Here is a 14,897-nt window from a genome sequence, read left to right as displayed (position 1 = left end):
AATAAAATATTTGTTTACAACGTGAAAAAGCCGGAAATTTAGAATTACCACATTAAATTTCCTATAAATATTAAAATAAAAATAAATAAAGTTATTTTTTCTTTTAAATTTATGATATAAATAAAATAATTTTTTGCGAGAACAACAAAAAAAACACCTTTATATGACAAATATAATCTTTTTTGAGGAAGGGAGGTAGTAAACAGATTCGAAATCCATCGGCTATACCATTTTTACACCTTTCACTAACATAGCAGATTTTTATAACACAAGAAGGGTGACTACTGACTAGAGTACTTTCAGTCAACCCATTTCTTAACGGACACAACAAAATCCATTTCTCACGTTACTCTCAGTCAACTATTCCTAGTCCTGGAGAACAAATTTTAAAATCATATTCTTCTTATAAAAATACGAATAAGATAAAATAAATAAATATTTAAAAATAAAAAAAATTATAAATAAGGAAAGAACTCCATCTAGAAAAGTTCACCCAAGAAAAGCCCAATAAGGCCCACCAAACCTTCCTTCTTTCGCTATAACACTCTCCTGTTCTTGTGCTCTTCCCTTCATCTTCCTCTCAGATTCTCACATCTCATCAATTTTCCCTTCAGATCCACAATTTTTCATCTGGGTTTTTCTTCTAATCACCCAATCCTTCCTCAAATTCCATTCTTTCTTTCCAAAAATCAACCATTATACAAAAGGGAACAGAGTAAAACAGAGGAATTACAAAAACCCAGAAAGAAGAAATCATGTCTAGTGGATCTTTGAGCGATGGTGTGATAAAAAAGATAGTTTTATCGTATACTTATGTAGCAATTTGGATCTTTTTGAGTTTTACTGTGATTGTTTACAATAAATACATTTTAGATCGGAAGATGTATAATTGGCCTTACCCAATTTCCCTAACCATGATTCACATGTCTTTTTGTTCATCTTTAGCCTTTTTTCTTGTCAAAGTTTTGAAATTGGTTGAATCAGTTTCAATGTCAAGAGAAGTTTATCTTTCTAGTGTTGTACCAATTGGTGCACTTTATGCCTTTTCTCTTTGGCTTTCTAATTCAGCTTATATCTATCTTTCTGTGTCTTTCATTCAAATGTTGAAAGCTTTGATGCCTGTTGCTGTTTATTCAATTGGGGTTTTGTTAAAGAAAGAGAATTTCAAAGGGGTAATAATGGGGAATATGCTGGCAATTTCTTTTGGTGTTGCAATTGCTGCTTATGGTGAAGCCAAGTTTGATGCTTGGGGTGTTTTTCTTCAATTGGGTGCTGTTGCTTTTGAAGCTACTAGATTGGTTTTGATCCAGATCTTATTGACATCAAAGGGTATAAATTTTAATCCAATTACATCACTTTATTATGTTGCACCTTGTTGTTTAGCTTTTCTTTCGATCCCATGGATCTTAGTTGAATACCCCATTTTAAGAGATTCATCAAGTTTTCATCTTGATTGGTTTATTTTTGGGACAAATTCATTTTGTGCTTTTGCTTTGAATCTTGCTGTTTTCTTGCTTGTGGGAAAGACTTCTGCTTTGACAATGAATGTTGCTGGGGTTGTTAAAGATTGGCTTTTGATTGCATTCTCTTGGTCTGTGATTAAGGATACTGTTACACCCATCAATTTGTTTGGTTATGGTTTAGCATTTTTGGGTGTTGCATACTACAATCATTGCAAGTTGCAGGCTCTTAAAGCTAAGGATGCTCAAAAGAAGGTTACTCAGGCTGATGATGAACAAGGTAGGTTGCTTGAGGAAAGAGATGGTGATGGAAGGAGGAATGATAACCAGTCTTGAATCGATTGGTTTTACAATGAGCTCGACAGTTACCATTCTTTTGGTTGCAATCATGGGTTTGAGGTGCTATGTATTGCCAAAGATTGTAGTGTGGGAGTTCAAGAGTTTTAGGGTTAAAGGGTTCGTTTGGATGATTCATGGAGAGTGTTTTAGGTAGTAGTATTATTCAGATAATGCGATTCCCTTGATTGGAATAGCTTATTTAGTCTTAGTTGATGATATTAATATGTTGTCCTTCTTAGATTTACTTGCAACAGGTTTACTGAAAGGAAATTGAGGGCTCGAGGCTTAGTTTCGAGATTGTTCTTGATTGATAAAGAGCCATTTGTATGAGCCCTCTTTGGCCATTCTCATCTTTTTGTCACTTTTGTTCATGTTCAAGTACTCTTGTTATTGTCGCGAGAGTCGAATATTTATCTATTTGATTTATTTTTATTGTAATATTTATCTTCATCTCCTATACTATATGTTAGTTGTTGCATGCACTGAACTTGGAAGCTTTAACTGTGAAGAACATGATTTCTTCATTTCAAATGGTTTTCACTCTTGCTTTGTGATCATGGCAACATGCATGCATAATGATTAAGGTAGTAGGTAAGTATTTGGTTAATAATGATATGCTCTTAAAGTTGCTTTCTTAGCATGATTTGTTGTTTGATTCTTGTTGAACTGCATGCCTGCCTTCCTTCGTTGTCAACACTTATGACCATGGGCACATCCATGACGCTGAACCGACTTGATTGTTTTTCTTCTGTGTTATATATTATATAATTCAAGATTAATAGAATTTTTATTTACTGACTCAGGCTATGGCCTAGACTTACTATTGATCTTATATATTATAATTCAACAGTTTTTGATGTTGTTTCCCTTTTGTATTCTGTATTCAATCTCCACAATGTTACTTCATAGTTGGTTCTGCAGTAGAATTGAACCGATGCTATGATTGGAAGATGTTCCAAGATAACAAATAAAAGTTTCTTTTTTTGGTTAAGTAATAGTGCTTGATTTACTGTATAAATAAATTTAGTTGAGTTAGGTGTGTTTATGTAGAGTTTTAGGTAAATGCTTTCTGTGCTTGTCAATAGAGAATAGTCTACAATGTACTCCACATTTCTCCCTAGTGCTAGGATCACTATTTTCTGCTTATACCCAATGTCTTATTTATGCTTATGACTTGATGTATTTAGAGTTCATGTTTTGGATCATCATGGACTAACTTAAACCATAGTGAAAATGCCGCCTATCCAGTTTGGCGCGATCGAAAAATAGGCTAAGAAAACTACGACTTACTTGCATACTAGTCGTTGCCATCTTTACAGTGAAGAGTGAAGACAAGAGTTGATATTTATTTCCTAAGGGATGGAAATATTGGTAATACATCAATGTCAAAACGCATGACTTTAGTGAAGACTAGTGTGATTTAGAATGAAGACCACGTTCAGATTATTCAAACCTCAGCTGCCCATAACGTTTCTTTCTTGGCAGTTCTCAACATATCATGATCATAACATTGGAAGCGAAGTTATAGCCTATAAATATGTTTGTTGGGTTGTAGCTCACTGACTAGTTCTTATTAGACGTCTATAGTCACTTATGACTATGAGTATGCCTAATTTGTAATTAGTCCCTCTGGACTGTACCAATATCCAAATTGCTAATCCATTTGGATTATAGGATAGACAGAAGAAAAGGGTAGTGAGTTGAGAATTAGATCTAGTACCTCATATTAGGAAAGTCGTATTTATTTCAACTAAAACAAAATTTAATATTTTGTATTTTCTCTAAAAATATTTTTAACTGAATTTTTTTTCAATTAATAATTTTCCCTCAAAACAAACGCCCTCTCAGCCTCCACAATCTTACATTCTTACTATGATTTGAAGGAGTTGGAATTAAAACATATATACAAATATCTCCTTTTTGGATTTAGTGCTTGTGAATAGAACTCATGTGTTGCGTAAATAAACTGATAAGGTGTGATTGAGTAGAGTTTTAGCTAATTTCTCTATGTGGCTGTCCATAGAGAAAAGTCTATATGTAATCTATATCCTGTTATATGTAATCTATATCCAAGGTCTCATTTGTGCTTGTTTTTGATCATCATGGACTAGTCTTGACCGCTTATGTTTCTTATGGTCTCTCAAGTCATCAACGCTGGTATACTGTTTTTGTGAAGGATTGAGTCTGTTTATATAATGGTTTATGATGATCATTAGATCACATTGTGCCTTGCGTGTATTTGGTTTTGGCCTGGTATACCCTCTTTAAGAATTGTCTTTGGTTATAAACAAAATGGCAGCAAGCCTTCATGTTAAATGACTACTACAATAACTTGACTACTACATACTTCTGTTTTTTTAGTTGCACCAAACCATTTTTTACACTATTCATTCGATAGTATTCTACATATTATGGCTGTTAAATGACAAAAAAAATATAGTTGTATGAGATCTTGTTTTATTCGTCTCGCTGGATGTTTTCATATTGTTAAACTTTTACACTTTTTAGTTGAGTATAATCCTAGATAAAAGTTACTCGACAAACACATTATACTGTGTAAAAAGGTAGTTGGGTGCAAGTTAAAAAATGCAGGAAGTATTATTCCGTATTAATAGAGTGTTGAACGGATGACTCGTGTCATGACTTATCGGAGCCTAAATTTCTCTTATATAGAGGTTGGCCATGCCGGCCATGTGACGTTTCGCTAGTTAAGGCAGATCTACACCGGTATAATTGCTCTATTGCCATCTTAATTCCATTATTGTATGGTACTTAGATGATTTGAATTTTCTTCTATGAATGGAAGAGTTAGTGATACATCAATATCGAACAAAGACTTTGGTGACCACATCTATGGTAAAGTATGACTTTATACCAACCTCACAGACACAGTTAGTAATCTTGGCAGTTCTCACTATCTCTATGCAAAGGGACGATAAGAGTCGAGCTTAGGGATAGCAATTCAGTATGAGTTCGCCCTTGATACGAGCAATAAAATAAGATTCGAACTCGAGGAAAAAATATCCGACTCCAACTCCGATAAAAATAGTCCGAGTCGGATTCAGAGAAGGACCGGAGTTTGACCTCATAAAATATCCAATACTTTGACTTGACTCCGATTCTACTACGACTCTACCCGACCCGACACCCAAGTCCAAATTCAAATCTACGCCAATTTTAAATTTGAAAAAAGTTTGAAAATTAGTTTTATTAAACCAAATCTGAGAACTAGACATCTAAGTCATAGATTCAATGTCAAATTCAAGTAAAAAGTCTAAACTCACTCCATGTTTAGTCTAAGTTCGATTTGTGTTTCATATTATGTCAAGTTCACAAAACTACGTTTCAAAATATAAATACTTAAAAGTTTTTAACGTAATATGTTTGGTTTCATAATTCAATATTAAAAGAGCGATCAGGTGAATTGTAATCAAGGTTGTTATAAGCGTAAATTTAATTTAAATTCAAAACAACTCTACTAACCGAATCGTAGATTGATCCTTAGTAAATTAAGCGATGCCAAGTATAATGATCATGTAATAAGTTTATCAAAGCAATACTATATTGTAACAGTTTTAAAGTCATAATAATTTCATAACAACAAATAAAAAAGCTCAATAATTTCATATCAATAATTTTTTTTCCTTCACCAAAATCCATGAAACTTCATTTATATATCTTTGAGCTTAACCTAACACTTACTAACATCCCCTTCAAAAGACCCATCATTGGCATTAGAAACCTTCATAAAATTAGTACCATTCTTCAAAGGAGGCTTAAACCAAATACCATATTTTTCTTCTTTACATGACTATATATGATCTATTAAGAAATTTTAACTAAGAAAAGCAAAAGTATTACTTTAAATACTAAATAAAACAAATTTAATAAAAGTTATACGGTATCGTTAATGTATATACTTAATTGTATGGTTAAATTTAGTAAAATTTCATAGTACATACACCTCTTTAAATTGACAATTTGATTTGTATTTAAATCAAAGGCACGATTGATTTTGTAGAGTAGTTAAAAATAAAAAAAAAACGACCCTAAACACATATAACAAACAAATCTTTATAACATTATACAAATTTTTTTTTGAAATAATTTATGCAATTGAAAATTTGACATTGTTCTTATAATGACTGCAAATAACGTTTTTGTTTCAAAATTTCGCATAATTAGGAGCACTTACCTAGAACTTCTAATACGTTAAGAATGACATTCTAATTGACAAAAACTAAAAGAAGGCAAAATAAGATTTTATATAAGTAACAACCAAACTTAGACGTTGGATAAGAAGAATAATAAAACTATACATCAACGATTTGGAGGTAAATTACAAGCATCAAAACTTTAACTCCAAGTATGACACCAAATTAAACCAAATTTTTTTTTTCCTTCACCAAACTCCATGAAACTTCATTTATATATGTTTGAGCTCAACCTAACACTTACTCGCATCCCCATCAAAAGACCCATCATTGGCATTAGAAACCTTCATAAAATTAGTACCATTCTTCTTAGGAGGCTTAAACCAAATAGCACAAATCATGAACACAACAAAGTTGATCAAACTTAGTAAAGTCAATAACCAATAGAAGTAATGAAGCTTTCCATAGTTAATATGATCAGCAAGCCATCCTTCACTGTTTCGATTCGCCGTAACACTCTTAATAACAGATACTAAGAAGCTGCTTAAGAAGAATCCAAGAGAAAGTGTTGTAAGGAAAAGACCAGTGCTCATTGTTTTCATGCTTTTGGGTGATTGTGTGATGAAGAAATCAAGTTGTCCTGTGTAAATAAAGGCTTCCCCTGAACCAACAAGGAAGAATTGTGGTATTAAGAAGTAAACACTTATTGGAAGTGTTTCTGTATCTCTTCCTACTGCTTTTGCTACAGATAATCTTTTCTTTTCTGCCATTGCTGCTGCTGCCATTCCTAGTGTTGACATGACTAACCCTATTGCTATTCTTTGCAAGCTGCTAAACCCTACAAACAGAAAAATATATGTCAATTGTTAAAATAAGAGGTGAATGATTTAAATCCGTGACGTTTACATTTGATAATATGTCAAACGATATTATATAATCTCAATTAAAAATATAAGTTAATGTGCGAATTGCATCTCTCTGAATACCTAACTAGATCGAATTTGATCGAATGGTTGGAGACATCGAATCCGAATACTAAACTTTTCATAGTCTTTTATTATACCTTTGTTTTTCTTTTTTTAATCTAAGTTTTACTCATATTTCTACATATGTATTTATTTATATTTGCAGTTGGTTTTTATGGTTTGACTCTTATTTTTGCTTATGTTAAAATTCACAGGAAGCATTCTAATACGTACTCGGTGATTTTCATCGCTTTTTTTGGCAGGTGTCTAGCTATTTCAGGTCTAATTGTATCTTGTCCTCTTTTACGAGGGGGTAAGGGTATGGTTTGTATGTTATCTACCTCTCCGGATCTTAAGTTTAATAAAGAGATTTACTAGGAAATAATGGTATGATATGGTATGATATGACACAATTTTAGGCTCATAAAATAAAATATATTATATTAGTATAAATACCACATGATTCAATGAACTTATTCAATTAATATTCACCTTAATTAAAATTTTCCACAATTTATAGATTTATCCAAAGCTTATGTTAAATTATTATATTTAAACAATATGATGATAGTTATATATTGACATATGAATTATGTGATGAATACTTTTGGACAAAAAGAATATTAGCTATAGTATTGCATTGATTGATATAAATCACACATGTATAATTCCTGAAAAATGAGTTAGGGGGGATTGAAGAAAATGACTTATGTTATTTCAGATTAAGGCAAGTGTGTTGTCACAAGATATAGTAGATCAAATATGGTACCAAAATACCCGCTTAAAGTACTATTCATTATCTTTCTTTACACCTTAGCAGGGCCACCAAAATAGGAATAGTGGTACCCTCCATAAGCCTTAGGACCACAACATAATAACATCATGGTTAAAAATGTATGTATCAACGCCAAAATCAAATGGTTCCATCTGAGCCGGTCTATGTGTAGTCGTCTCTAGAATTGAACTTTTGCGGACTTACACCTTTTATTTCTTAGAATCTAGATATTGAATCTAGGCAACCCCAATTAGGAGAAGAGATAACCGATGTATTATAAGTGGGAATTAGTCCTCAAGTTTATAAAGCCTCATATGTTTTTCTCTTTTTTTATTGTGGGACAACTCATATGTGGGTAATAACAGACACTTTAAACTCCTCCTTACATATGAGTATTCTTAGAATTTTTAGTACTCTAGAAAGTTATAAATCTTATTGGGAACCGGTTTAATTAAGGCCCCTCAACTAGTGGTAAGATTAATTGTCTGGTCCTAAAGGTCAAGCAATAGGCTGGGCTCTAAAGATTTTCAAAACATACCCGATGACCTGAAATTTATCCGGCCTAGTAATCGAACCTGATTTGATTAAACTTCAAAAATAATTTACAATCATGTAAAAAGCAATATGGACGCAAAACCTGAATTTAAATCGACCTAAAACACCTGATTCGAAATCAATTCGATGACCCAAGTAAATACCTCTACTGGGGTCTAGTAGCATGTTAGAATTTAGAAAATGGGTCTAGGCAACCCAAACAAGGAGGAGAAGATCATATAATCCACACACAAACCCAAATTACAAGATTCACTACTAAAAAGTTGCATATCCTATTCTTTTTTTTTTTTTTTTTTGACGTGGGATAACTCACATATGGGTAATAATAAACACTTTACATAATTAGAGTTGTTTTAGCTTGACTCGATTAGCTGAACTGGGTATGACAGAACTCGATCCAATACAATTTGATTAATTTGATTATAAAGAGTAATTATGACTGTTAAAATATTTACGTACAATCGAAAATGCTAAATCTAATTTGCCCAAACACTGTTAAAATATTTACCTGGTTTGCCTTTCCATTTGTTCCAAATAGGAACAATAACACGGTCATAGATGGCTAAACTGAGAAGGATAGCTGCTACAAAGAAGACAGTAAGTGAGCCAGCTGGGATCTGGAAGCTTCCTATTGATCTTTCCATGGTGGATGCTTGCTCAACTGAGAACGTGATCATTTGTGCATAAGTTGTCCAAAATATTATGGTTGTTGCCCAAACAGGTAGCAATCTTGCCATCATTTTAACCTCTTCGATTTTGGTTACTGAACAAACCTTCCATGGGTTTGCAATGGGAGCTGATGAACCACCATGCATGTTCTCAAAATCACCTTCTGCTACTATGGCTGCCTTGTCCAAGCATCTATAAGTTCACAATGATGAGGGAGTTTGAGGGGTTGAATAAACAAAATAATACATTAATATTTGCTCGATCTCTTGAAAATAAATTTAGCTATTATTTATTTAAATAAATATATTTATTGAGTATATTTGCTAAAACAAATATACATACGTGTTGTTTATAATCTTCTCTAAACTTTTTCGTAAGTCAAGAAATAATCAGTGGGTGTATAATTTCATCAATTATACACAATAAATTAAATGGATTTATTCAAAAATAAATAATAAGTGATTAATTTTAAGCGAATCAAATAAATGTTGATTTATTATTGACAATTGCACACCAATTAATAAATAGGTTAAATTTCATATAAAAAACTAAGAATATCTTACATGAAACTTCAATCATTCAATTTATTAACTATTCCCTCCATCACAATTCTTGTAAGTCTATTCTACATTAAATTCACCCATATATTTATTTTTCGATTTAAGTTATATTTTTTGTTTAATTAACAAAATTAATTTACTAAATTTATCTCATTTACACATTTTTAACACTTTTCTTAAAATATATACCTTATTATCACATTTTCTCATTTTTTATAATACTTTTTTTCCATTTTTAGTCGTAGCTATGTGTTTAGATAGAGGGAGTAACTTACAACAACGTTCCATTTTCCAATGCAAAATATTGTTTGTATTTATATGAAGAAAGTATACTAATAAACAGGTAAAAACTTTAGTGATTTGATAGGTAAATTATCCCCTATTAATAAACAAACAAAATATATTTATTATTTGTGAGTTTTGATATCCTACAATTTCTTAAGTGGGTAGCTTATACGGTTGATAGATATAGCTAAGCTCCAAATAAACAGTTCCACATACTTTGATGCTACAAAAGCAAAATTGAAGACTTAGCAAAAGAACATACCCAAATTGTTGAGTGTGCGGAACCCTTTGTCCTTCAGGGGTATCTTCATACAAGAAGTTGACATCATAAGGCAATTTCATCCTTGATTTTTTAACAGCAGCTGATATAACTTGGAAGATATGAACAATTGGACTACCCATACTCTCCTTGTATCTATACCTTTTGGTCCCACAAAAAAATATTATAATAGCTATTCCCATTGATACTGAACATATCCCATATGCCCAGCTTCTTCCCACTTCATCTTGTAACCAAACAAGTACTGTTACTGCCATTAATGTCCCTAAACTTATGAAGAAGAAAAATCTGCTGAAAAATGCTGTCATTTGTGCTTTTTCCTTGTCATCTGTTTCATCAAATTGATCACTTCCAAACCCTGAAACACTTGATTTTAAACCTCCTGTTCCTAATGCTATTAAGTATAAAGCTAAGTATAAGATTCCCATTTGAAATTGTGTTGCTGTTTGGCATGGTATGTTCTTGCTTGGATCACATGGGGGTGGCCGAAGTTGTGGTAGTTTTGTTGAGATTGCTAGCATTGCTGTTCCCTGAATCATCATCATAGATATATTATTATATATGGTTTAAATCACATGATTAATTATGAGTCTGTTTGGAAAACCCGGTTTAACTGAACTGTTATGTAGATGTTTAGTAAACATTACTTATTTGCTTTTGGCTATTTATTAGTGTAAAACAGGGTCAAAAAGCTGAAAATCAATGAAAAAGTTATTCACATTTTTTTTTGTTTTGTCTTAAAGTATGCTACTTTCATTCTTAAATACTTGCACCTACACATAGTAACACATGAACTAAGTCACTTTTAATGCGTTTTGGTCTATTTTACACATTCGGATGGTAGGTAAAAAATAAATGATGTGATAAATGAGAATAAAGTAGTGGTCAAAATAGAGAATCGTTAAATAACTTAATTTGCCAAAAATGAAAAAAATGCATGTATTATGAAACAACCAAAAAAACTAATAAGTGTAAATAATATGTAATAAAAAAGAATTATTTAGAGAAAAGTCATTAGTCCATGAAAAGGTCATTTGCCAAAAATAAATAATATTAAGCTGATATGATTAGGTTAATTATTGTATGAATATATAGTACTTACCAGAGCTTGAATGATTGGAAAAATTGCAACAGTTCTGAATCTTCCTAGAAAGGAATCAGCTAAAAAGCCACCAAGTAAGCAGAGGAGAAAGGAAGTGCCCATGAAATCAGTGACAACATTTGCTGAGGTTGAACTTGGAAGATGCATAGTCCCTGTTAGATATGTCACAAGATTCACTGCTATTCCCATTGTTGACAGCCTTTCACACATTTCAATGCCTGTTTTAAATCAATTTTCATTAAAATTTGCATCATAATTATAAATCTCGACTATGTAGAAGTCACTTATTCGCATCAGACAATAAATAAAACAAAGATGTGACGAATAGAAAGAAAGGTAGCCCTTGTTCCAACCTTTGAGGGAGTAAGTTACAAAAGTTGGTGGATCAAAGAACATTTCATAATCAAGAATAAATGCTAATGCAATTTTGCATCATTTTTATTAAACTTTATGATTATTCTGAATATTCTAATGAACTTTTGCATGATTAATCTTTTACAAATTTAATTTAGTCTCCTTTTGAGATCAATGACCCTTAAAGTTCTGTTATTACATGTTACACATACTAAAAATACATGAGTGCATATAATAACATCTTTGATCATGTATGAAATACCAGAAGCGTACCTAAAATAAGAGCGGCAGGAATCCAACCACCAGTTTTTGTGCGGTCAGCAGGATTACCCTTATAATCAAGGGCATCAGCAACAATCAAACTCATTTTTTCGTCGGTCTGAGCCATAAAAAAATAAAACTAATTTTTAGGTATGATTATGCGATTATTATGGAAATTTAATCTAACACAATGAGTTTTTAAGGGAAAATATCGAATTTTTTTGAAAGTATTATATTATATATATATATATCTGTAGTGTAATGCTAACAATTTGGAGAATTCTTAAGAGGCAGCAGCCAAGAAGGTGTTGAAGGCTAAAAATTTGGAAGCAAATTTGGTGTGTAGGGAGAAATATTTGACACTTGCTAGAATGTTGTTGGACACACAATAAAGAGAGCTTGAGTGGTTTCCTTTATATAGGCAAAGTTTTCTAAGTAACTTCTGTTGTAATGTAATGTATAATGTATTTCAAGAAAAGGAAAAACACAAATAATAAAATAAAAAAGATGTGACCCTACACTTAGTGGTTAATACTTGACACAAATAATGGGAAGATATTAGACCAACCCTTTTTTGCTACTAACCAATGGAAAGTTCTAGGGTTTATGCATTAAGTAAATATATATCTAGTTGCTTCTTCTATTTGTGCAATATTTTTTTTAATCATTTATGACTTTGACTTTTTAACTAATACGAGTTGTAATTCGTTTTATAACTAATATGAGTATTAGTTTTCGATCGAATATTAAATTAATTTTTAATCAGATGAGCAACTAATAGTCACTCCTTCACTTTCTTACGAACAATTTTTCAGAAACGAACTTTGAGTCTATTAGCAAGCAAATATAACATTTGAATTGTAACCAATGAACTCTAAAAGGTTAGGTTTATATGGAACTAGTTATTACGTTTTCTTAATTCCTAGGGTTTAAAAAGGATCAATTAATGGAAGGTTTTATCAATATGATTTTAAGATAATTGTTTGTGGTGGAAGGTTAGTTCTAAAAAAATTAAAAATCATTATTTAAGAAATAAAAAAAGGTAGAGAATCTTCAGCATGCAAAATCCAATACCATTTACATGGTCAAAATTTTGAAATTGAAGGTGAAGGATAGTTACTGGACATGAAGATTGTGAACCCCAGCAGAAGACATTGCACCTCCTCTTCTCATTACCTAAGTGCTTTTGATACCCCACCATTCATAGGCCTTTATATTTGTTTTTTTTTTTTTTTGGAGAGAAAAGAATTGGAAGATAAAAGAAATCAAATGAACAAAAGTTATATATTACCCTTTAATTGATGAATGACAAGAATAATTAAATATTAGAAAAATTATATTATATATATATATATATATATATATATATATATATATATATATATGTATATATGTATATATATATATATATATATGTATATATGTATATATATATATATATATATATGTATATATATATATATATATATATATATATATATATATATATATATATATATATATATATGTATATATATATATATATATATGTATATATATATATATATATATATGTATATATATATATATATATGTATATATATATATATATATATATATATATATGTATATATATATATGTATATATATATATATATATATATATATATATGTATATATATATATATATATATATATATATATATATATATATATATATATATATATATATATATATATATATATATATATATATATATATATATATATATATATATATATGAATTACTGACATTCACATGTTAATTAGTTGGAAAAATTAGTTTCTATCAAATAAAGTATAAAACTGCCAATTATTTGGTTTTAAGTGTTGGATTGTACATAGGTGTAAAGTTAGGAAGAGGAGGATGATAGAACACTTCACATGAAATAAAATTCCATTCTAGTGTTTGTTGTCCATTATACTTGTCTTTTACTTGTAAATTTCTTTTTTTGTTCATCTAGATTGTACTTATTCAATTTGTGGCTTCTTTTTTAATTATAAAATAGACTTTTAACTAAATAATTTTTCCTTAAATAATTTTGTTCACACTTGGAATCGACACATACGGTGGAAATACTATCGGAAATTAAGAAAGAGAAAAAACTACCTTGTATTGAAATAAAAAGACAAACGAGGTTGTAAATTTCAATAGTTTGAGACATTTTTTGCATTTTGTGGGAGTATGATTATTTGATTGAAAGCTTATTACGTAGTCAAATTAAAAAAAATATATTTCTAGTGTATGGTAATTGTCGTACTTTTTTTTTGATTTTGTTTTGAGCTTCGCAAATAAACTTAATAGTAAAACCTAGTCCATTTACATGTGATATAAATATAAATAACGATATATATTTTGTAAACTAAATTCAATTTTACGAAGTTATAATTAATAAAAACGGATAATTATTTAAACATAAATAATTGTGAAATCATTCAAATCAAATATTATATAAAGACAATCAAATCAAATGTCATAATGAAAATTAGTCACCCTTTGTATTGATGGTGGATGTTCCTAAAATATATTCTCTATTTACCAATTACAATCTTATACCAAAGGATATATATGATGATAGGACATTCCTTAAAAGGAGACCATATATTTGTAACAACCCTACAAAGCTAAGAAGAATGTTTGTATGTGATATTTAGGTATTACAATTATTTAGAAACTTTAAACTATTATATATCGATCAATAGGTCAACGCATGAAGATTATTAAGAACCCCAAACTCAATATCAAAGGCCAACCTAAGATGAAAAAGCTAAGGGAGATCTTGATAGTATAAAGTTTAATCATGTTCTTAAGACTCATTTGCCTGACTAAAACCTAACTGGTTAGGCTCAATTTGGTCTTATATAAACCATACAAGTGTATACTCTAAATAGTGTACCACACTCAGATGAGAATCTTGGCCTGAGTCTCCCTAAGTTCATAATCCGATTTATTTGATTAAAAATCTTATTTTAGTATATATTCTGAATTCGCCATTAGGAAAGCATACATGTAAAGGTATTGTGTGGTTCACCTTATACTAATATTAACATTGGCGGATCTACACTTAAACATTAGGTAACACGTGCTACACATGAATTTTTTTAAAAAAACATTTGTC

At 30.5% G+C, this 14,897-nt stretch overlaps 2 protein-coding genes across 2 annotated transcripts; one reads left to right on the top strand and one right to left on the bottom strand.

Annotated features, from left to right (window-relative positions):
• Positions 1–454: 454 nt before the first annotated feature.
• On the top strand, positions 455–2,249 carry LOC130814566 (probable sugar phosphate/phosphate translocator At2g25520). The gene has a single exon (XM_057680679.1). The coding sequence runs from the start codon at positions 756–758 to the stop codon at positions 1,794–1,796; it is 1,041 nt and encodes a 346-aa protein (XP_057536662.1). The 5' UTR covers positions 455–755; the 3' UTR covers positions 1,797–2,249.
• A 3,793-nt stretch (positions 2,250–6,042) lies between these two features.
• On the bottom strand, positions 6,043–12,185 carry LOC130814565 (protein NRT1/ PTR FAMILY 6.2). The gene is made up of 5 exons (XM_057680678.1): positions 11,772–12,185; positions 11,145–11,362; positions 10,025–10,572; positions 8,757–9,109; positions 6,043–6,791 (listed from the first exon to the last, which is right to left on the bottom strand). The coding sequence occupies exons 1-5, from the start codon at positions 11,884–11,886 to the stop codon at positions 6,247–6,249; spliced, it is 1,779 nt and encodes a 592-aa protein (XP_057536661.1). The 5' UTR covers positions 11,887–12,185; the 3' UTR covers positions 6,043–6,246.
• Positions 12,186–14,897: the final 2,712 nt, after the last annotated feature.

Source organism: Amaranthus tricolor, chromosome 6 (genome assembly GCF_026212465.1).
Source record: "Amaranthus tricolor cultivar Red isolate AtriRed21 chromosome 6, ASM2621246v1, whole genome shotgun sequence".
NCBI classification, from domain to species: domain Eukaryota; kingdom Viridiplantae; phylum Streptophyta; class Magnoliopsida; order Caryophyllales; family Amaranthaceae; genus Amaranthus; species Amaranthus tricolor.
This window is presented reverse-complemented; position numbering and strand designations above follow the sequence as displayed.

Excerpts from the sequence above, each read along its gene's own strand:
- LOC130814565 (XM_057680678.1), bottom strand. The coding sequence starts at position 11,886 with ATGGCTCAGACCGACGAAAAAATGAGTTTGATTGTTGCTGATGCCCTT. Across the intron at positions 10,573-11,144 it reads TTCCAATCATTCAAGCTCTG|GGAACAGCAATGCTAGCAAT; the intron begins GTAAGTACTATA and ends ATGATGATTCAG. Across the intron at positions 9,110-10,024 it reads CCGCACACTCAACAATTTGG|ATGCTTGGACAAGGCAGCCA; the intron begins GTATGTTCTTTT and ends GTGAACTTATAG.
- LOC130814566 (XM_057680679.1), top strand. The coding sequence starts at position 756 with ATGTCTAGTGGATCTTTGAGCGATGGTGTGATAAAAAAGATAGTTTTA.